Here is a 24,558-nt window from a genome sequence, read left to right as displayed (position 1 = left end):
TGTTTTTTTTGATGATTTATCATCCCAATTTGGATGATGGTGGTGTTGAGAGTCCTGCTTTGATATTTCTCTATGTTTTACATGTCTTATGTTGAGTAACCCTGGCAGCAACAGAGTTGTTTATACGTGGGAGCAGCTGATCCACATTTCAAAACCCCAAAGAAAACCCAAACGACGATGAGTTCAAGAGGAGACGTTGTGGATGTGGAGCAGAAGCAAAGTGGAAACCAGCGCATCCCCACGTCTTAGTGGGGAAAGCCAGATCTCTGGAAAATAAGATGGACGAGCTTGAAGAGCTGACGAAGACCCAGCAAGGGTTTCATCAGAGACGTGGCTGCAGGATCCCCGACTTCAGCGTCTGTCCGGCTTTCAGAGACTCGGCGGACAGAGACTGGAGGAGGAAAAGGGAAGGGCGGAGGACTCAACAACTGATGGTGTAATCCAGTACCTTAATGGAAAACATGGTTTCTGCAGATATTGAACTGCCAGCTGTGAGTTTCCTTCCTGATCATCTAACGGGAGATGACCTGAGATGACCTGAAAGACCTCCTCAACAAGAAAAGAGCCTTCGGGGGGGGAGAGGGAGAATTATTGAGGTCAGAACAAAAACAACTGAAAGTCCAGATCAGAGAGAACGAGGATGTGTACAGGAGGAAGCTGGAGGACAAGGTCCAGCAGAACAACGGGACAAAAGTGTGGTCAGGGATGAAGAAGCAGGAAGAGGATCTTCCTGCTGCTCCATTGTTTCCTACCACATCAGGAGGTGCTGGCCCCCTTCCACCTGCTCTTCCTCCTCCCACCTGTGTCTCTAGCAGTCAGGTGAGAATGAACAGGAACAAGGCTGCAGGTCCGGATGGGGTCCTGAAATCCTGTTTGGACCAGTTATGTGGGATTCTGCAGCACCTCTTCAACGTCAGCCTGACCCAGGAGAAGGTTCCAGTACTGTGGAAGACATCCTGCCATGTTCCAGCACCTAAAATATCTCATCCATCTCCTCCTAATGACTGTAGGCCTGTAGTCCCAACATCTCACATCACCAAAGTCCTGCCTGAATGAGCAAACCAGAACCTTCCAGGACCCACTGCAGTTTACTTACCATGGTGGGGTTGGAGGTGGAGATGCCTTCAACCAACCCAGTCATCTGGACAAAGCAGCATCACTGTGAGGATCATGATCTTTGGTTTCTGTGGATTAAACTCCATCCAGCCTGTATCTCTACCTAAGAACCTCCAGGAGACACAGGTGGAGCCTCCACAACCACCTGGATTACTGACCACCTGACAAACACACCACAGCTGCTGAGACTGGAGGGTTGTGTGTCTGAGCAGGTGGTCAGCAGCTCAGGAGCACCACAGGGGACCGTACTCTCACCACTGCTCTTCATGCTGTCCAGCTCAAACCTCCAGGACAAGTCAGTCTCTTTATCTACAGAAATACTCAGATTACGTTGTGTGGTATCAGTGATGGACCAGAGAGTACAGAGAACTGGTGGACTGTTTAGTGGTATGGTGTGGGGACAATCATCTCATCTGGAATGTGGACAAGACAAAGGAGATGATTCTGGATTTTAGGAGAACCAGGTTTATATTGAATAGTTTTCCATCCTGGGAGAAGAAGTGGAGGAGGAGTAGAAATACCTCAGTGTTCACCTGGAAAACTGACTAGACTGGAGATTCAACACTGATGCTGTTTACAAGAAAGGACAGAGCAGACTTTACTTCCTGAGGAAGTTTAGATCCTTCACTGTTTGCAGCAAGATGTTGGATATCTTCTATAAGTCTGTTGTGGAGAGTTCAGTCACATCTGCAATCATCTGAGACTTACAGAAACTGAACTCACTCTTAATAGAAGGCTGGTTCTGTTCTGCAGAGCAGGATACTTCATAAACCTAAGAAGATCATGGACGGCGCTGAGCACTGAAGCTTCTTCAGATGCTCCGTACTGCTACCGGAGATCCTTTTGGCCCACAGCCATAACCCCTTACACTGACTCTTCATAAACTATTATTGAATCGAACTGAATTGAATCAACAGTGGGTCTGAGGTGTTTCTGTTGAAACTCTGCGTTTGGTTTTCTCCAAAAATGGTTCTGGACATTAATTCAGACTGCACTTTGAGTTAGTTTTGTGACCCTTAGTTGTGCCTTTAGGACCCTTACTGATGTCTTTCACTCTTGGCATTGAGTGAAACATACCTTTTTTACGTCTGCAAACCTGATGAAGATTAGCAGGACCTTGCTGTAACGCTTCAATCCTTTGGAGGCAGTGGGGAGTTACTTAGGCCTGCCTGCAATCAATGATGTCATGGTGGAACTTGCCATGCGTTGTTCAGTAAGACAGAAGGAGTAGTGTTTGTATGAATGAAAGGGGTGTGTCGTCAGTTAAGGCTTAAATATTTCCATAAAAATCCGTTTGGCTGCCTGGCAGGGCTGCGTTTGAGTGTGTGGGCGGTCTCTAGGGGGGGTGTGCAGTCAGAGAGGACACCCCCCCCAGACTGAGTGTGTGTGCTCCAGGGCAGGTATCTCAGTAGACAGACAGACGACTCCTGCGACCGCATCGATTCAGAAGAAAGAGTCAGGGCAAACCCTGGAGCATCGGTTTGTGAGGATGAATATCAAGCAGCAGGCAGAGCCGTGAGGACGATCCTGCTCTGAGAAGACTTCAGAGAACCTTACAGAGAGACAAGCAGCAGCTACCAGGACCAACACCGGGACAATCACCCCCCCGCTGCTCACACTGCAAACCTCCACCATGAATATGGGCGGAACCAACAGCCCGGGACACGTCCACTCAGGACATTTACAAACAAGATAGGGCTGGGCGATATGGACCAAAAGTCATATCTCGATATTTTCTAGCTGAATGGCGATACTCAATATATATCGATATTTTTTCCATGCCATAATTGGGGTTTCCCTCAAAGCATTATAGCATAGCATTTCTGTTAGCATCTCTGTTAGCTTCATTTTTTTCTGAGGCAAACCCTTAAAAAAACAGTCAGTTTTAATACAAAGCCTCGTGCCAAATGTCACACCGGTACCTTTTATTAACAGAGGTCTGCACAATATCAAAATGTATAAAACAAATTAAATAAAAATAAACTGCCTGCATATATAGAATAAAAATGCTTCTTGAATAAAATAAAACAAATATCCCTTTCCTGCATAACAATTAAATAAAAATACACTGTGCAATTAATACAATGTAGACAGTAACAGGCAGACTTTTCCACTGAGGTAGACAGTTGTGCAAATAACAAAACATTTGTGCAAATGTCAAATAAAACATTCAAGTCAATTTGTCACAAAATAAGCTATATCAAAATAAAAAAAAAAAAAAAATAAAATAAAAATATTTTTTTTTAATAATCGATATAAACGATATTGTCTCTTACCATATCGCGTTTGAAAATATATCGATATATATTAAAATCTCGATATATCGCCCAGCCCTAAAACAAGATATCTAATTTTGTCTGGATGCAGAAGATCATGATTTTAACTGATGTAGACCTGCAAGTACTGGGATGCAAACGTCCTCATTTCATCAGAGGAGAGGACCAGAGGAGCTGAAACCAGCACTAGTAGACCTGAAACCAGGACTAGTAGAGATGAAACCAGGACTAGTAGAACTGAAACCAGACTAGTAGAGCTGAAACCAGGACTAGTAGAGATGAAACCAGGACTAGTAGAACTGAAACCAGACTAGTAGAGCTGAAACCAGGACTAGTAGACCTGAAACCAGGACTAGTAGAACTGAAACCAGGACTAGTAGAACTGAAACCAGACTAGTAGAGCTGAAACCAGGACTAGTAGAACTGAAACCAGGACTAGTAGAAATGAAACCAGGACTAGTAGAACTGAAATCAGGACTAGTAGAGATGAAACCAGGACTAGTAGAACTGAAATCAGGACTAGTAGAGATGAAACCAGGACTAGTAGAACTGAAACCAGGACTAGTAGAAATGAAACCAGGACTAGTAGAACTGAAACCAGGACTAGTAGAGCTGAAACCAGGACTATTATAGGTGAAACCAGGACTAGTAGAACTGAAACCAGGACTAGTAGAGCTGAAACCAGGACTAGTAGAACTGAAACCAGGACTAATAGAAATGAAACCAGGACTAGTAGAACTGAAATCAGGACTAGTAGAACTGAAATCAGGACTAGTAGAACTGAAATCAGGACTAGTAGAGATGAAACCAGGACTAGTAGAACTGAAACCAGGACTAGTAGAAATGAAACCAGGACTAGTAGAACTGAAACCAGGACTAGTAGAACTGAAACCAGGACTAGTAGAACTGAAACCAAGACTAGTAGAGATGAAACCAGGACTAGTAGAACTGAAATCAGGACTAGTAGAGATGAAACCAGGACTAGTAGAACTGAAATCAGGACTAGTAGAGATGAAACCAGGACTAGTAGAACTGAAACCAGGACTAGTAGAAATGAAACCAGGACTAGTAGAACTGAAACCAGGACTAGTAGAGCTGAAACCAGGACTAGTAGAACTGAAACCAGGACTAGTAGAACTGAAACCAGGACTAGTAGAACTGAAACCAGGACTAGTAGAGGTGAAACCAGGACTAGTAGAACTGAAACCAGGACTAGTAGAACTGAAACCAGGACTAGTAGAACTGAAACCAGGACTAGTAGAACTGAAACCAGGACTAGTAGACCTGAAACCAGGACTAGTAGAACTGAAACCAGGACTAGTAGAACTGAAACCAGGACTAGTAGAGGTGAAACCAGGACTAGAAGAGATGAAACCAGGACTGGTAGAACTGAAACCAGGACTAGTAGAGGTGAAACCAGGACTAGTAGAGATGAAACCAGGACTAGTAGAGATGAAACCAGGACTAGTAGAGGTGAAACCAGGACTAGTAGAGATGAAACCAGGACTAGTAGAACTGAAACCAGGACTAGTAGAGGTGAAACCAGGACTAGTAGAACTGAAACCAGGACTAGTAGAACTGAAACCAGGACTAGTAGAGGTGAAACCAGGACTAGTAGAGATGAAACCAGGACTAGTAAAGATGAAACCAGGACTAGCAGAACTGAAACCAAGTATACGTTAACTGGCTCCAGTAAAATTCTAATGTTCAACAGGTTAAAGGTAGCTAAACATCAAACAAAAAGACCTGCACCCGTTATCATGAACAGAAGGAGCAGGATGTGAGTTGTGATGGTACCTGGAGGACGACGTGCTGGGGAGAGGTCTCCTCATGGCTCCGGGACTCATGCTGTAGTAGGAGGAGCTGTCCAGGTCGGCCAGGGAGAAGTTTGGGCCGGTTCCTGCTGCGATGGGTGCTGAAAGACAGGAACAGGGCATTAGCACACAGAGACCTGTGGTCCGGTTCTGTAGACGTCCTGATGGTCCAGTACTCTGGACCTCCAGTACTCTGGACCTCCTGGTGGTCCAGATCAGTAGAGCGAAACCAATGAGCAGTTCTGAACCAGGACCAGAAAAAAGTGAAACCAGAACTATAAAAGCTAAAACCACGACCAGAACAGCTGAAACCATTTTTAACTTTTCTCCTGCAAACTTGGGAGTTGCAGGTTACAATTTCTGAGCTTTGTTCTTTCACATTTTCAACTCTCTTGCAAATAAAACATTTTTTTAAGCCACAAATGTTGGAAATGTTCTGCTATTTGTTTCATTAACAATGCAGTTCAATAGTTTGGGTTTGTTACAATTATGTATTTTCTCTTGAAATTCTAACTTTATAAACCACCAATTTCCTTTTCAAAAACTTTATTGTAGAATTCAAATTCACATGACAAAGTCACATTTTCTTGCAAATAACCCTCCAAGAATTATTTTGCCCTTTTTAACAATTTAGCGAATTTATAAAATCAAAATTTCTAGTTCACTGACACACACACTGACTTTAGCTAGCCACGTTTATTTATTTCAACTTGAATTTGACCTTTAGATTCTCAAATCGCAACTGTTTCCTTCTTAAAGTGTATCAGAATAATAAATAACCACCAATCATGTGTGCAGTCTCTGCATAATAAATTGATGAACTAAAAAATAATCCCTCTTTCCCTTTACGAGGTGTCTTCCTCCTCTCTCTCACGCTTTCTCACCTCGTTCACAAAACCCTGCCAGAACTTTCCATCTCAAGTGGAGAGATCCGTGTTCTTTCAGGCGCTTCAGCTGAAGAAGCCTTCTGAACAAAGGCAGCAATCAGGCTCAAACCCGAACATCCGTCTCCTCCCCGGCCTCCAGCCCCCTCCCTCTTCTTCATCGCTTTATTGACAGAGAGCACGATGGCGTGATGGGATGAAAGGAGGAGGAGGAGGACTGACAGGAGCCGGTGGGAGTTTTCTGCTGAGCTCAGCACCGTGAGCTCGATCCATCTATCACTGTGGCCTGAAGAGATAACATGCACGCGCACGCAGACACTCAAACACACAGGTTTGAACAACACCGCAACAGCTCTGGAAGTTAGCGGGTCAGGAGTATTACGGTGTCTGTTAACACAACAGCTACAAGGAAAGACATCAGCAACGGACAGATGAGTACAGAAACACCTCATACCCACTGTCAAGCAGGGGGGAGGAGGGATGGTGATCTGGGGTTGTGTTGATGGACAATGTAATAATCAAAGCTTTGGAAAGACCTTGTCAATGTCCAGACCTCAACCTGAGAGGTACTAACTTTTACACATCTTTATGTGTCAGGTGCTAGCTCAAATAGGCTTGTGGAGACCGAGGGAAAGTAACTGCAGTAAGGTGGGTGTGGTTACTGAAGTACAGTGGCTGTGGTAACTAAGCTAAGGTGGCTGTAGAAACTGAGGTAAGGTGGCTGTGGTAACCGAGGTAAGGTGGCTGTGGTAACTGAGGTAAGGTGGTTGTGGTAACTAAGCTAAGGTGGCTGTGGTAACTGAGGTAAGGTGGCTGTGGTAACCGAGGTAAGGTGGCTGTGGTAACCGAGGTAAGGTGGCTGTGGTAACCGAGGTAAGGTGGCTGTGGTAACCGAGGTAAGGTGGCTGTGGTAACCGAGGTAAGGTGGCTGTGGTAACTGAGGTAAAGTGGCTGTGGTAACTAAGCTAAGGTGGAAGTAGTAACTAAGCTAAGGTGGCTGTGGTGACTGAGGTAAGGTAGCTGTGGCTATGGTGTATTTCTGAGTTGTACAGCTCCAAAGACGGATTATTTTATCCGCTGAATTTTACTCCTTCTCCCACTACACAACATTTATTTTTCTTTCCGTCAATGGCTGCTGTACACATTTGTATTATTCACCAACATTTATGTTACATAACTAGGTTCATTTCACTAGATCCACTTGAATTTAAGATTCACAAATCTGTCCTGTTTTCATCTTAAAGTGGGACAGATTAATGCTCCATGCATCATCTTAAGGGGGCTCTGTAACTGGATCTGGCACAGGGCCCCGAACATCTAGAAACAGCCCTGATGAGAGTGATGCGCCGCGTCTTTGAGCCGCGGCGACGCTCTACTCCGATAACAGATCTGATAACTCACAGCTGCATCTTCTCATTTGTTGTTTCAGAGCTCTTTGTAACACTTTTATTATGATGATGATTATTATTAAAATTGCCAAACATCTCAGTGCCATTTGTGCTGCGGTGCCCATCTGGTGTTGGCATATCTCCAGGTGTGTGTGTGAGCGAATGTGTGTGTGTTGCCCAGGGCAACAGAGGGCAGGAGGAAGGAGGTTTATTCATCTTTTCATCCCTGCATCGCAGAGTGTGTGTGCGTGTGTGTGTGTGTGTGTGACAGACGGAGGTAGAACAACGTGCCAAGTGGGTCATCTGCCTCTGTATCTCTTTGAAAGTGTGTGTGAGTGTGTGTGTGTGTGTGTATGTACGTGAATGGTCCGTCATTATATCAACTACATGTAGAAGAACTACAGCAGCTGTGGGCTTAACAGACTGTAAATTAGGAAAACAACAAAGTGCTGCAAATCAGAAACTTTATACACAAATAAATACAAATATAAAAAAAAGATGCTGCAAAATATTCCAGAAAATGTTCCCAGGAAACCAAAACCAGTGAAGGACCTGGCTTATTACATTATAAGTGTTTCACACATCGTGTCACTATTTACCATGTTTGCTCTTCTCCAGCCCAGTATTCTGGGAAAAAGTCAACAAAAAGCTCATCAAAAGAGCCGTTTGGTTAAACCAGTGAGAAACCAGTCCTCTTTGGAGCCACAGCCCAGGAACAGTTTACCACGTCAACTTTAAACACGACCACAATACCATACAAACACATTCTGATCAGGTTTATGGTCTTCAAGAAATCCCAGTTAAAGCGTTCTACAGTAATCTAGAGTGTGAAGATGTCATACATCACTTGAAAATGTCTGTTTCATACCTACATCTCCTTCTCCACATACACCAATGATACATCCAAATGTACACATGTTCTCTTTTTCTGCCCGATGTGACTTTCAGTGTGGTCAGGCAGATAGTTTACTCCCGAATCCCTCCAGACTGCATAGTGACCACCGTGGATCGATAGAAATCCTTCTACTCCCTCAACACTGGTACACAACGCCCGCTCTCACACACCTTAAGTCCCAGAGTTCCCAGAGTTCCCAGTAGCATCACAGACAACCGTTCGCGAAGAATGTCTGCCAATCACGGTTCAAGGACTTATTGTTTCAACACGGAGATTTGTTTTGGTATAATTACTGTTTTTTTTGTTGGAGACTGCAGAGTCATTATCGCTTTCTGAGACGGGAACAAGGGAGTGGACAAACCCTCTGGGATCTCACCTGTGATGTCGCCTACATGTCTCTGAAGGTCCACCTGAAAGCTTTCATGGGGACTGAGGGGTAGAAGCAGACACTGCCTCAGTGAATCCGAACAATCCCTGCAGTTTGTTGGCCAACACCCACCTTACCTCGTCTGTAGGCCTGTGTTGAAAAAATCTATTTTCCGATTCTAAATCGATTTTCATATTAATTCCTAAAAATCGATTCGTATGTCTAAAGATAAATTTTTTTTCCATCATTACATTACAACTTTTGGTATTTTTTTGTTTATGCCCAAAAAAGGAATGTTTTGTTGGACACAAGAATAACCGGTGCCATGTTTTTGCCTTTAAATATGTTTAAAGCTATGAAAACATTAAAGTTTTCAGTTATAATTGTATAAATTGTCTATATTTCATTACTTTATATACTGTCTTGGGGTCACATTTGCATAAAATGCTAAAAACCAAATTCTTTCAAGATTAAAAACGGAAATAGTATGAAAATGGAAAAAATTAAAATGGAATGTGGGAAAAAATAAAAGCGATTTCATACAGTCTCTGTTTGCTGCCCTGGATCTGTTTGGTAATTCTGACCCACGATGTTTCTGAAAGCAGTTCTATCAGCATTCTGGGAGGTGATTGGTCCTTACAGCATCATTAGGTGCCAATACTTGCTGCTGAATCTCAATATAATACTAGTATTAATATGTTGCATAACTACAGTCATATCATTCATGCAACAGCTTAAAAAACTGTTTTAATAACACTAACCCAAATCAATATCGGAATCGAATCGGATCAAATCAAATCTTGATAATCAACTCTGCATCTTAAGAATCAGAATTGATTCTTGACATTTGAATCGATCCCCAGCCCTACTTGTGTGATATTTCTTTTTGAATTATTTAATCTCAGATTAGCTCATTTTAACTGATGACACTAATGAACATGACCACATTCATTCTGATCAAATGTTCCAAACATGGTCCCTTCTGATGTCACCACCCGACACGCACAAACGCTTGAAACGAGCGCTGCCAGAGCTGAAACCAGGACTAGTAGAGATGAAACCAGGACTAGTAGAACTGAAACCAGGACCAGCAGAGCTGAAACCAGGACTAGTAGAGATGAAACCAGGACCAGCAGAGCGGTGTACTGAGGGAGATGATGTCACCTCCACTAAACCCAGTCTCTGTGACATAACCTGATGCTAATGCCGGATGTGTCATATTTGATACATGACTTTCTGAGACCTTTGTACCACCCATATAATTAAAAAAGGGGGGGGAAAGTTTCCTACAAACCAAAGAAAAATACATAAGCTTACCTAACTTATTTAAATTGGTGAGAAAAAATAATTATAAAAAATTGTTAAATATAAAATGGCAGTGTTTTCACTTCAATTACAAAACATTGATTTGTTTGTGTGTTATTTGATGTGGCAGGCATTAAAGCCTTAATTTCTGTTTCAAATGTCGCTCACACCCACACGCTCTCAGCAACATGCATGAATTATACGTTAAAGCAAAGGCTTTTTAGTCTTCTTCCTACGATGTCATTTCCAAGGATATGGACCTTTCGGTTTTTACTAAATTCATCTAGATCATTTAAATTCCAAGTAGAACTCCAACAGAAAAGCGGAACACCTGAGATCTGGAGGATCTGAACACCTGCCACAAAATAACTTCCAATCATTTATTCATGTGATTGTATTCAAGAAGCGTGCCTGCTGCTCAGGGTTCAGAAATATTTAAATTACTATAATAATAACTATACTAATAATAAAAGGCAAAAGCTAATTCAAGATGTCTCTTGTTTTGATTTATTCTAACATCCTTGTCCCGTGATTCTTTAGCCCTTATAATTAACTTGACAATTAAAATAAAAACACAATACACAACTGATTGTAACTCAACATCCTGTTCTATTCTCTTTTATTGTATATTTTTGTAGCTGTCAGTGGAGCGTATTTACTGTAAATATTTACTGACGTCAGTCTGTAGGTGAGCTCCAGAAGCTCCTCCCACTCAGATGTTTGTAAAGCATCAGTCATCAAATTTAATTTGCTAATTCTTTTTGTCGGACAAGAAGTTTTCAGGTTTTTTAAATACCTGACATGTTTCTGCGATTCCTTTCGCCCTCATTAGAGTCGACTCTGATGAAGGCGGACAGGACAAAAATAAACCTTATTAAATGACCTTATCAGTCATCAGTCGGCTTCAGGTTTAGAAGAAATTCAAAATGGTTTTATTCTGCTGTCGAATCCAAAAACAGGGTGGAAACGCTGCAGAGACAGAGATGAAGAGGAAGAAGGGTTGGAGGAGACTGACGGAGAAGGAGGATTTACTCACAATTCAGTCTGCACAAATGATCCAGGCATGCTACACTGAGCTACAAGCTAACACACGCAAAACTACCGGCTAACAGCAGCTTAATTACACTCCAATACACTAATGTGAACTACAAGTTCACACAAACTAAATGACATATTTAACACTGGGTTTCACACCCATGCTAAACAGAGCTACATGCTAACAAACACTAAAATACACTTGCCTACACAGGAAGACAGAAGATGTTGTTTTACTGATTTAAATACTATGGTGTTTAAATCCTAACAGAGTTTTGCTAAGCTAGATGCTAAAACAGACTAAAGCTGGGCATACACTGTGCGATATTTTAAATCGTTTGATGCAGCCCCATCTGAAACTGCACGACTAAATCGCTGAGTTCACAGCCCACGATTTATGGTCTCACACTGTACGACCCGATGCTCGGATGCGACCCGTCTGCTCACACTATACCATCATAATACTCACGTCGGACTTCTGTTACTGGAACTGCATCGTCAAAAAGAAGTGGAAGAGGAGGAACCCCGAAGTGTGAGACACCAAAGATGCTCAGCAAAAACAAACGCGCTGCCTTAAGCCTGAATTACGGTTCCGCGTTAAATCGACGGCGTAAACGTGCGGTGCGGGTCGCTGCCGTTACCAACGCTGTAACCTCTGCGTTGGTGTAACGGGGAACCATAAATCAGCCTTTAGCAATTTGGGCCATTCTGTGTGGCTATAAATGAAAAAAGATTAGACAAAGTCGTGATTGGACAATGAATTGGCTGGGCAGACGTGGGAAATGCGTTCTTTTTTTCTGCTATTACAACATGATTTGTAATGTGAATTTGCAACACTTCTGTGAAAGGATGAGGCAAATCGGGTCGTAGCTGCTTCAACTGTGCGATGCCTTCACGAGGAGCGACCAGGATTTCAAACATGTTTGATTTTCTTGCAAGCACACGATTTGTGATCGGGAACCCGTCGTAAGGTGTTAATCTCTCGTCGTTACCCCACGTATACTGCACGAGGCACAACCAACGATTTGGTCGAAATCCGGCCCGATCCAAATAATAGTCGCACGAGAGGAAAATCGGCTCAAAACGAGCTTAAGACAGACTAAGCTACAGAGTTACGTGTTAACACTTGGTGAAATGAGCGACATGCTAGCCTGCACTAATATACGCTACATGCTAAGTTTTAAACACTGCTTTAACAAACGCAACCACACACACACACACACACAGTGATGCACACACAAACACTTTGCGACACATTCACACACACACTTGGTGTTTTTGTGCTGCTTTAATAGGATATTGATCGAAAGAGAGAGATTCGATTGGCCTGGCAGTGAATTGTGTAATAGCTGCACAACGCCAAGGTCACCCGCTGCGTGTGTGTGTGTGCGTGCACTGTTCAATACCCCCACCCCCCCACCCCATCTCATCTTCTGGTGAGCTGTAGGCTTCAGTCACCCCTGCAGACCCCTATGTTTGTGTGTGTATGTGGGTGAAAATGTGTGTGTGTGTGTGTGTTCACTCTGTTGAAAGAGGAACTAAAAGACAAATGATTTTTTCTTTGCGTTGCTCACCTAATCAAAGGTTTCTGTGTCGGACACAGGTGGGACACCTGGACTGAACTCAGGTAAGGGAACGATTAGGAACTGTGAGGTCAGGAAGCAGCATGTGAACATTAACAACCCAGATTTAACATGTCAGAGCCTCGCAGTGGTGTGGTAACCAGACAGGAACAGGGGCATGTGGGAAATACGAAGTACCACCTTACATCCTGCTGAGGATTTAGGGGATCCAGTTAGGTGCTGCCAATCACCAGTCATCCGTGAACTGATCATCAGTAGATGTGAATCTATACTGATTTTAAAAAAAGTGTGTTGGTCTGCAGCACAATGCAGAGAGGGCAAGACATCAGCAATGGTCTTGGAGAAACTACACACAGAGCTGGAAAGGGTTTTAAAACACCTATACTATTTGGAGCTCTTTTAAAAGAAACTAATGGCACTTTTCCACTAGTACCTACTCAGCCCGACTCAACTCGTCTTGCCCTCGTTTCTTTTCAACACCCAGATCAGCAGTAGGCGGGTTGGAGCGAAGCTGCTGTGACGTTTGTAGCCTTGAGCAGACGTGGACTGATAAAACTCCTGGTATATGTTTTCATTCCTCGTGGCTCCATCTAGCTCTCTCTGGATATTTTCCTCAGCCACCAGGTTTAGGAAGGTCTGCACCTTGGAATTTGACCACGGAACAGATTTCTGTGCTGCCATTGTTCTTAAAAAAAAAATGAACAAGAAGCCGCGAGTCCCCCGACCAATCAGTGGCCTGTAGTGTGATGATGTCAGATACAGCCGACTCAGCCGCTTAGAACCTCGGCAGAATAGAAACAGAAAAAGTACCTACTCGACACGTTAGGCCCCTAGTGGAAAAGAACCAAACCGAGTGGAGGCGAGTCGAGCCGGGCTGAGTAGGTACTAGTGGAAAAGTGCCATAAATGCTGCATTTTAGCAGAAACATCTCACACACACTGTCAAGGGTGGAGGGATAATAAGTCCAGACCATAACCTTCACCGAAGTGTTCAGAGCCCTTCCAGAACCTCGTTGAGTGAAGCTGCTGTACAGAAGAAGGAACCAGAATCCCTCCACAACCATGTGACACGAGACAAACCTGTATTCTTCAGAAACGGCAGAGGCTAAAAATGAATAAATTCACGGATTTGCTCCGTTCTCGCTCTGATGGCATCATATACCGCTGACGTGTTGAGACTCCTGCGTCATAAATATCGTTTAGGAGTTCACGTTAAATTAACGAGGCTCTAATTCTCCATGAAGCGACGCGGTGATGCTTTAAACCTGGACGCAGAGCTGCTTCCACACACACACACACACACACGCACGCGCACGCGCACACACACACACACACACTCGTACAACGAAGAACATCCCAGTTCTTCACTGTGAAGAACGACGGCGTTCTGGTGGGAAGAAAAGGCTCGTCACAAGTAGAAACTTCTGAAATGCTTTTTATAATCTGAACTTCATGTTTCTTTCTTTTCTCTCAAAATTCACAGGCAAACTAAATCAAACCATTATTACTTTCCAGATTTTAACTTTTGCACATTTTATGTTGCAACGTTCATAAAGTTTATATTACGATGTTCATAAAGTTTATGTTGTAATTTTTATACAGGTAATTTTACTACATTTATAAAGTTTATTTTGCTATAATTATAAAGTATATTTTGATACATTTTGAAAGCTTATTTTGATACATTTATAAAGTTTATTTTATACATTTATAAGGTTTATTTTGATACATATATAAGGCCATTCAGATTTGATTCTCAGACACTTTTTTCGCAAGTTTTTTGTAAAGTCTTTCAAATTTTTTTTAATTTGTGCTGCTTCAGTCGTAAGTCACCTTTTAATTTTTCATTTTTTTTTATTTTGCAAGTGTATAAAGTAACATAAAATCACAATTTATATTTAAATCCATTTATATTTAAATTAGTAAAAAAAATTCAATTTATGAATATTCCAGAATATTCCAGAATTTTTTTTCAGACTTTTACACTTTAACACACCATCACACTAGCGCAGCTAAGTTTAAACTTTATTCATTCATGTCAACCTGAAGTTGAGCTGCAGCTTCAGTCAAGTCACACAGGTTCTCCGAAGACTGCAGCTTGGTCTCTCTCACACACACACACACACACACACACACACACACACACACACACACACACACACACACACACACACACACACACACACACACACACACACACACACACACACACACACACACACACACACACATTCCTGCACTCTAATCTATAAGTGATTCTTCCAGAGACGCATCGCTGTAAATCTGCTGACCAACACAACACACACACATTTAGATCGCACACACACACAACACACACACACATTTACATCTCACACACACATGCTCAGAGAAGGGATATGTGTGTGTTTGTGAATGCATTTGTATCTGTCTGAACTGTGAAGCAGAAACGTTTCTCATTCTTCACGTAGCTCACATTACAGATATTAAATAATGTGGAAGATCCTGGAAACTTCAGCCTCTCCATTGCATTAAAACACGCACGCACGCACGCACGCACGCACGCACGCACGCACGCACGCACGCACGCACGCACGCACACACACACACACACACACACACACACACACACACACACACACACACACACGGGTCTCAATATCAGAGAAGTAAAACCTCGCCATCATTTATATAACAAAAGTGGCTAAAGAATGGATTAATAATAATATCTTAGTGCTTTCATAGGTTTAAGAGATGCTGCCAGGTGCTGGTCATCATCATTAATGAGCTGATCACCATCAGGTGTGCACACCTGTATGACAGCAGATGTTTGCTGGGCTGGAACATTTAGATAGGTGATTAGTGTCAGCTAAATGATGAGGGGAGCTCCTATCTGTTTGGAGCACACTAGAGATTAATGTTCCTGTTGAAAGAGTTTTTAGGAAGAAGAATATCTAGATGGACTTTTGGATGTGGATGATGGACATGACTGTGCGTCTTCACAGCCAACAGCATCAGCAGGAAGTTCAGAAATCCAATTTTGTTCCACAAACAGAAACAGTCAAAAACGATGATTCCATGGATCTGGAGGAGTTTTCCACTGGAATCTGGGTTCTGATGGTGGAACTAGGGGTGTCAAATTAGCTCGTTAATTGTGATTAATTAATTACAGGCATATTTAGTGCATTGTGCTTTTTAATCGCTTAATCTATTTTTTTATCTCTTACTTTACCTTTTCTGTTTGCGAGTTGCCTTTATTGTGAAATCTGTGTTTGTGCGGTGGGCTTCTTGTGCTTGAGTTTTGGGTGGAAAACAACGGTCAGTCCCACCTTGAAGCTAGCTAGCCATAGCTAGATCCCTCAAAATTGTCAATGGAAAAAAGTAACACAAAAGCTTTTCAAATCACAGGAAATTCATTTGGAATTAATTCGTACTTCAGTTTTTGAAATAGCCTATATCATTATACATATCGCGTTTAAATATCGCGTCTTCATCCGGCGCTGAACTCAGCTCCGCTATTTGGTTGTAATTGTACATATATTTTGAAAATGAATATGCAAACGGGAGTGCCGGCGCTCCAGCCGGTCATAAAGGATTAAGGGTCTTCCAGACTTGGGAAGAAGAAGAAGTAAATGCAGTGACTGCTGTAGTGGCCCCCTGCATCCTTTCATCTGACGGGAGGGAAAGCAGAGTATGGGACCTGAAGGCTGTTTGCTCAGAGTGGGGAGCTCTCCAGCAGCGGGGCTACAGGTGAGGAACGCCAACGCTGAAGAACGAGGGAATCCACCCAGGAGGGGGAGCGGAGATGGACGTACGACAAAGAAAGGACAAGCGGGGGGTTGGGAGGGCGGCGTGACCTTTAAAAAGTGCCAACGCGCAGGAGAGAGAGAGTGATAAAGCGCAGTGGATCTATATGAGTCTGTCGATCGCCCACTGCTAACAATAGGAGATGTAAAGTGCCTGTCAGCACACACACACACACACACACACACACACACACACACACACACACACACACACACACACACACACACACACACACACACTGATCAAACAGTGATCGACCACACACACTTCCTGTTCACCTCCACGCATTCACAATCCAAGCTGCTATGTGTGTGTGTGTGTGAAGTTGGAGGCTTGTTACAACATCTGGAGTTCTTTCCAGCTGCAAACTTGAAATATGTTTACAAACCAACAGCCGGGGCTCGGCTGTTCGGCTTAACTTTTTATCTGAATGCTGCGTCAGGCCAGATAACTGAATCCACCATCAGCAGCTGGCCACGCCCCCTGTGATGTCACAGGCAGGATTCTGAAGGTACTTTTCAGGTGTCTTTTTCCTTTCACTTCACTGTGCAATGTTGACTCCGCCCAACTCTGGATACTTGGACGGAGACACGCCCACCTGAGCCGTTTTAGCTCTGCTGACTCAGCTTATACTAACTTTAATCCTAATTACTATTCATGTGCATTCATTCTGTTCAAATGTGTTCAAATCCTGAAACCAGGACTAGTAGAACTGAAACCAGGACTTTTTGTATTTTTTATATATTTTTTATTTCTGACTTTTCAGTCTTTTTACCCCTCCCCTATATGTGTGTACTGCTGACGACAAATACGTTTCCCCACTGAGGGAGAAAATAAAGGATATCTTATCTTATCTTATCTTATCTTAGTAGAACTGAAACCAGGACTAGCAGAACTGAAACCAGGACTAGTAGAGATGAAACCAGGACTAGTAAAGATGAAACCAGGACTAGTAGAACTGAAACCAGGACTAGTAGAACTGAACCAGGACTAGTAGAACTGAAACCAGGACTAGTAGAACTGAAACAAGGACTAGTAGAACTGAAACCAGGACTAGTAGAACTGAAACCAGGACTAGTAGAGCTGAAACCAGGACTAGTAGAACTGAAACCAGGACTAGCAGAACTGAAACCAGGACTAATAGAGGTGAAACCAGGACTAGTAGAACTGAAACCAGGACTAGTAGAACTGAAACCAGGACTAGTAGAACTGAAACCAGACTAGTAGAACTGAAACCAGGACTAGTAGAAATGAAACCAGGACTAGTAGAACTGAAACCAGGACTAGTAGAACTGAAACCAGGACTAGTAGAACTGAAACCAGGACTAGTAGAGCTGAAACCAGGACTAGTAGAACTGAAACCAGGACTAGTAGAACTGAAACCGGGACTAGTAGAACTGAAACCAGGACTAGTAGAACTGAAACCAGGACTAGTAGAACTGAAACCAGGACTAGTAGAGGTGAAACCAGGACTAGTAGAACTGAAACCAGGACTAGCAGAACTGGAACCAGGACTAGTAGAGATGAAATTAATCTCCCTTCAGGGTTTAAGAATTATTTCTGAATGTTGGATTTTGAATTTAAATAATCTTTAACAATAAGAATGATTATGGTCTGTTTAGTCTGAATTCAGAGACCAGGACCAACCATCTACCATCTGGGTTTCATGCAGAACTAAAATTTGTTGCACTTCCTTACTGAGCACGAAGATCTGGGTCCAAAAGCGAGCGAGTCTCCATTGACTTTAGGGCTGGGCGATATATCGAGATTTTAATATATATCGATATATTTTCAAACAGGATATGGTACCAGACAATATCGTTTATATCGATTAAAATTTTTTTTTTTTTTTTTTTTTTTTTTTACATTTTTTTTTTAATGATTTTGATATAGCTTATTTTGTGACAAATTGACTTGAATGTTTTATTTGAGATTTGCACAAATGTTTTGTTATTTGCACAACTGGCAACCTCAGTGGAAAAGTCTGCCTGTTACTTTCTACATTGTATTAATTGCACAGTGTATTTTAATTGAATTGTTATGCAGGAAAGGGATATTTGTTTTATTTTATTCAAGAAGCATTTTTATTCGATATATGCAGGCAGTTTATTTTTATTTCATTTGTTTTATACATTTTGATATTGTGCAGACCTCTGTTAATAAAGGTTACTGTGTGACATTTGGCACGAGGCTTTGTATTAGAACTGACTGTTTTTTTAAGGGTTTGCCTCAGAAAAAAATGAAGCTAACAGAGATGCTATGCTATAATGCTTTGGGGGAAACCCCAATTAAGGCACAGAAAAAATATCGATATATATCGAGTATCGCCATTTAGCTAGAAAATATCGAGATATGACTTTTGGTCCATATCGCCCAGCCCTAATTGACTTTAATGTTAAAACGTCCAACTTTAGAGCAGAAACAAAACAAAAATACCTTTTTTGTCTCTGGTGTCGCACCCATGACAACTCTGAGGGGGAGCCGCTCTAGCTGATCCCCCTAGCCGGGCTGTGGCTCACACCTCCGCTAACATCTGACTACGTAGCTAAGTCTCATGTTGGTCCCGCCGACAGAAACTAGCTGGACCCGAGTCATCATTTCTGATGTTTCATTTGTGACATCTGAAACAAGGCTCCACACATTTACAGAATGACTAAATTAAATTTATGTGGCATCGTAGGTTAGCTGAGGCAAAAGAACTGACTAGAGGTAACTGAACTAAACTGGTCGTCTTCCAAACCAACCCCTCAGAAGGATTTGTCCAGTTCCCTTTAAGATCTTAATGACTAAAATGCATCTGTCTACCAAGTTATCAACAATGGCAACAAGAAGGGGCTCCGGGTTCATCCATGGTGCAGCCCCACTTTCACCTGAGAGCCCTCTGTTACTCTCACTACACACACTGTAAAACACATCACTGCCAGACAGCCTCTGGTTTGTTGGTCAAGAATGACATCACATCCTCCACGGATGTCTTCCAATCAGTAACCTGACAGGAAGTGAAAGGAAACTTACTCTGAGAGACTCGTACGAGCTCGGCCACCGTGAAGACTCCGGGTGTGACGAAGCTGTCCTGAAAGCCCAGGTGACCTGAGGAAGAGGAAGAGGAGGGTCATCCTACCGACGTACTACTGTAGATCTCAGTAAAGTGTAACAAATAGTAGAATAACAGCTGGTACCAAAGCTGCCAGTAAAACCAGTCAAACTAGTTGAACCACTAAAAAGTGAGTATAAGTGAGTAAAAGCTTCCCACCGAGCATCATCACCAGAGCCGTTTCTGTTTATATCCAGACTATTCAGATGTGCAGAGTCCCTGCAGCCACCAGGGGGCTCCAAACTACAAAATCAGCCTAAATATCAACAATTAGTAGAGAAATAAAATAAAAGATTTGTTTTCATCTGTAAATGCCTGAGTAATAACATTTAAATACTTCACCGACAGGATTTTCACCTTAATTTATGCGTTTAGAAATCTGTCTTTTTTTTTTTTAAGGTTTTTGTGGCACTAATGGCATTTATTTAGAAAGTAGGTAGACAGGAAAGAGGTAGAGAGGGGGAGAGACATTGCAGTATGGAGCGACAGGCCGGGACTGGAACTTGCGCTGCCCGTATGAGGACTGTAGTCTCTACAAATAGCCCACTCAACCCACTGAGCTCTCCAGGGCCCCGGAAATCTGCCATTTTTAACATTCTTTTGATAATTTGATAATGTATAATAACAGAATTTCTGTCTTTTTTTTAAATTTATGAATTTAGAAAGTTAGAACTTCTGCGATTTCTCTTGGGAATTTGTAAATTCATGATTTCAAAATTTCCATTTTCAACGTTTTCCTTGTAATTATCCAATAAATAAATAAAGTCAATTTCTGAAATCTGTCTTGTACATTTTAAAGTGTATAGAATTATCATTTCTGGGCTTTTTTGAACTTTGCAAATTCTGAATTTGAGTTGATATTTTCCTGTTGAAGGTGTTTAACAGAGTAACCACTTTTCTCAGGTGTCTGTAAAATTTCATGAAAATCCACATTTCAGTTTTTGAAAATGTATTAAACTGTAATTACCTAGATCCCCATGTACATTTGCATCTCCACAGTATAAAATTAGAATGTTTGAATTTTCTTCTCGTGAATTTCCACTTTCATGAAGTCAGAACCTCATAAGAACGTTTGCTTGTGAATTCGTGAACCTATAATTTCTGATTTATATATGTATTTTTTCAGAAATTGTTTCTGAGATTCATCCTTGCAAATTTCTGAAGTCCAAATATATGAACTTTGCACTTGCAAATTTACACATTCTAAAACTCAGAATTTCTGAGTTTTTTCTTGTGAATTTTTAAGTTGTGAGTTTTTTTCAAGAAGAAAGGAGAAAGCAAGAAAAAAATTCTGGAATTGATGTGCTTTCGTTAAAAAAACAACTCATGGAAAATAATCTCTTTCAGGGTGTTTCTATTAGATTTAATCTAAACTGATCAAATTCTTTTTGAAAATAAAGTAGTGCTGTCAGGCGATTAAAAAAATTAATCTAATTATTTACAGGATTTGTAATTCATTAATCTAATTAATCATATTTTAATCTCATATCTCCTAAAGGTCCCCAAATAAAGAATTAGAATTCTAGAACAATGCAAAATTGCAGTGCATGACTAATCAATTGAATACACTAAGAGAAGATTTGAAATCCACATTTTTATTGGTGAAGTGTGTTTCATAAATTAAATTCAAAAGAAAAAGCTCAAGCACATTAGCAAACCATTTAGGCCAGAGGTGCATTATTCAAAAATGCAATGCAAATACAGTTAAATAAATAAAATTCAGAAATAAAATAAGGCTGAGTCTCAAATAGGCACTTAAGCAGACTCTCAATTCAAAATTAAAACTAAAGCTGACTCAATACAGCAATTCAAGTACTAGTAGCTGTAACGTTTACGGTGGAACTTGTCCGGACAAGTTTAGCGTTTAAATGATAATTCAGGCTGGAGCAGCTCCGGTGATAGGAAAATTCTTTTTTACAAAATGTGAAATATCACCGCGTTCTTGTTGATAGTCCCGTCTTCTTTCTTTTTATACATAAACTTCAAAGGCCCTAGCAAAGATTTGCTGTCCTCGCTCCCCTGAGTCGTCCAAGTCTGTCACCTGCTTTGTTTGTTTGACTAGTGGCCTACGGCTCCCTCAATGGGCCAAATTTAAAATGCTCGCGCATTTTGCCACTCATAATTAATTGCGTTAATTTTCATAACACGTTAATTAGCAGTGTAATTAATTAATATAATTAACGCGCTAAACTGACAGCCGTAGTTTAAAGTCATTAATTCAAAATGCAGCTGCAAACCAACAAACAACAAAGCCAGAATCCTGGGCATTACTCATATAATTCATATATTATCAATATCAGTGCGTGTGTGTGTGTGTGTGTGTGTGTGTGTGTGTGTATTTCTCACCGTTCTCTGGCTGTTCTTTGATGTCCGAGTCACTGGCCTGGTTCGGACTGTCTGATTGGCTGTTTTCTGGAGGGAAACACATAAACAAAGATGAGTCCAGTGACAACAGTTTCAATAGACGTATATAATAGGAGTTTATAATATCCATCATATCATGGATTACTGCTCCAACGACACACTTCCAGACCATTCGAAGCAGAACCTCAGAACCCAGAACAACAACCAGTGAACCGATAAAGCCGCTGCTGGAACCAGGAAGAAACAAGTCTTTACACGTTTACGCCCCGAGACGGCTCTCTAAGTTAAATCCCATCAGGTGACTGACCTGCTGACTAAACTAATTAGTTTTTGATGTTTTTTTTTTTTTGGCTACACTTACTTCTCCAGCCTTTTCTTGCTCAGTTTAACTTTTCTGGCCAAGCCTACAGAGATTTCCTCAGAATCTTGAAAATGAGAAACAAGCTTCTGTTTTTACTGACGGTGAAATCTCTCACTTTAAATGTAAACTTTTGATTCTTTATTATGAAAAAAATACGAGTTTATCAGATTTTCACAATGTTTTCAGCAACAAGACGCGTTCTTGTCTTTAATAAAGAAAAATACGTTTTTTCAAGGTTTCTGTTGAATCGGATGATTTTGTCCGCCCTGGAGGTTTGATTTGCGGCGGTAAGCGGTGAGACCTCGCCGCTGAGGTCCGAGCATTGTGGGAGACGTCAGGCCTCTGACAGAGAAACGGTGCAGCCTCTCTTCTCCCAGCATGCTCTCTGTCGCCATGCAGCCCCTGCAGATGATTTAGCAGCATCGATCCGCTGCGCTGCAGATAAAATAGTGGAGAGGGAAGAAATATTACCCATCATCCCCCTGGGGCCAGGGCCGTGACTCAGGACTGTGACTGCAACCTGAAGGAGTCGAGTTTTTACTGAAACTGCGGGTGAAAGTGGATGTTAACGGATCACCTGTTTCTCAGAGATTTGATCAAATATTCCAGTTTTAGATGTTTGATTTCTGAAAATTATGAAAGTTCAAAGCTGCACGGGGAGAGCAGAGGAAGAGTAGAGTCAGCTTTAACCTTGATATTGACAATATCTATCAAGACTAAAGACACGTTTAGTACCCGATCCCAGGACAACCCGGTGGTTTGGACCGGCGGTGGGTTTTGATAGCAATACTACGGCAGCGGCAGCCCTGACAACAAGACATGGTACCAGGGCTGGGGATTCAAATCGATTTGATTCCGATTCTTAAGATTCAGAATCGATTATCAAGATTTGATTCGATTCGATTTGATTCCGATATTGATTTGGGTTGGTGTTATTAAAAATGTTTCTTCAGCTGTTGCATGAATTATATGACTGTAGTTCTGCAACATATTACTAGTATTATATTGAGATTCAACAGCAAGTATTGGCAGCTAATGATGCTGTAAGGACCAATCAGCTCCCAGAATGCTGATAGAACTGAAACAGAAACATCATGTGGGTCAGAATTACCAAACAGATCCAGGGCAGCAAACATCCGTTTTCATTTTTTCCCCATTTATGAGAATTTGGTTTATAACATTTTATGCAAATGAAACCTCAAGACAGTATATAAAGCAAAGAAATATAGACAATTTATGCAATTATAACCTAACACTTTAATGTTTTCATACCTTTAAACATATTTAAAGGCAAAAACATGGCACCAGTTATTCTCGTGTCCTACAAAACATTCCTTTTTTGGGCATAAACAAAAAAATACCAAAAGTTGTAATGTAATGATGAAAAAAAGAAAAAAAAAAAAATGTTTAGACACATGAATCGATTTTTAGGAATTAATATGAAAAACAATTTAGAATCGGAAAATCGATCTTTTCAACACAGGCCTACATGGTACGCGTGTAAGTCCGATACAATGGACACAAACTGAATTCTGAGCAAAAAGACCGGCCCGTGTTCACTGAGTCGACGTCACGTTCCAGCCTCAAGTTCACACGTCAGGCGCAAGCGAGCTTTTTGATGAACACCATTTGTGCTGACACATGACCACCACGGGGTTGTGTAGTTCAATTAAAACACTGTTTCGTTAGCGGGGGCCCCCCGACCCGCACCCGCCCCTCCATCAGCCTCGTTTTCATGCCGCGCACCGAGCCTGTTTGCTCCAGCAGCCTAAAACAAAGAGCATCAGGCTGCAACCACGGCAACCGCAGGGGAGGGGGGCCAGGGGGGGCTGATGGGTGTTGGAGGGCACATTCACACACTACCCCCCCACCTCCCCCAAGTCACCCCATCATCCCTGCTCTCCTCATTCAGCCGTCACCAGGTTAATTAAATATGCTAATGAGGCGTGGGAGCAGACCGGACTGTCTGCACCCACCCTTCCCCCGACAGGGAACTTGGATTTGGGGGCGGCGCACGATCCATACATGCACAATAAGACTTCAAGGTTCAAATGAAAAGTCCCAGAGACATTTTTTATTTTACAAATTAGGCTAAAAATAATTGAATAAATGGTGTGGGCGATCCCGAGTATCACCTTTCTGCCTCCAGGTGCTGCTGATCATCATCCCTGAAGAGATGATCACCATCAGGTGTGCAGACTTTATAAAAGCAGACATTTCTGCTAGTCTGGAGAATATTGGTATGTTAACAAATGGGAAAGACATCAGCAATTAGGTTAGAGAAGCCATCA

At 41.8% G+C, this 24,558-nt stretch overlaps 1 protein-coding gene across 6 annotated transcripts in view; it reads right to left on the bottom strand.

The window, feature by feature from the left end:
* The window catches only part of nfia (nuclear factor I/A), a 157,377-nt gene that overhangs the window by 33,728 nt on the left and 99,091 nt on the right, over positions 1-24,558 (bottom strand). For all 6 annotated transcript variants that reach the window (XM_061738111.1, XM_061738112.1, XM_061738115.1 and 3 more), the window contains exons 3-5: positions 21,889-21,954; positions 19,464-19,538; positions 5,190-5,307 (exon numbers count right to left, since the gene is read on the bottom strand). In XM_061738111.1, coding sequence (XP_061594095.1) covers positions 5,190-5,307; positions 19,464-19,538; positions 21,889-21,954 — 259 coding nt within the window. The remainder of the gene's footprint in view (positions 1-5,189; positions 5,308-19,463; positions 19,539-21,888; positions 21,955-24,558) is intronic.

Source organism: Cololabis saira, chromosome 13 (assembly GCF_033807715.1).
Source record: "Cololabis saira isolate AMF1-May2022 chromosome 13, fColSai1.1, whole genome shotgun sequence".
Lineage (NCBI taxonomy): Eukaryota > Metazoa > Chordata > Actinopteri > Beloniformes > Belonidae > Cololabis > Cololabis saira.
This window is presented reverse-complemented; position numbering and strand designations above follow the sequence as displayed.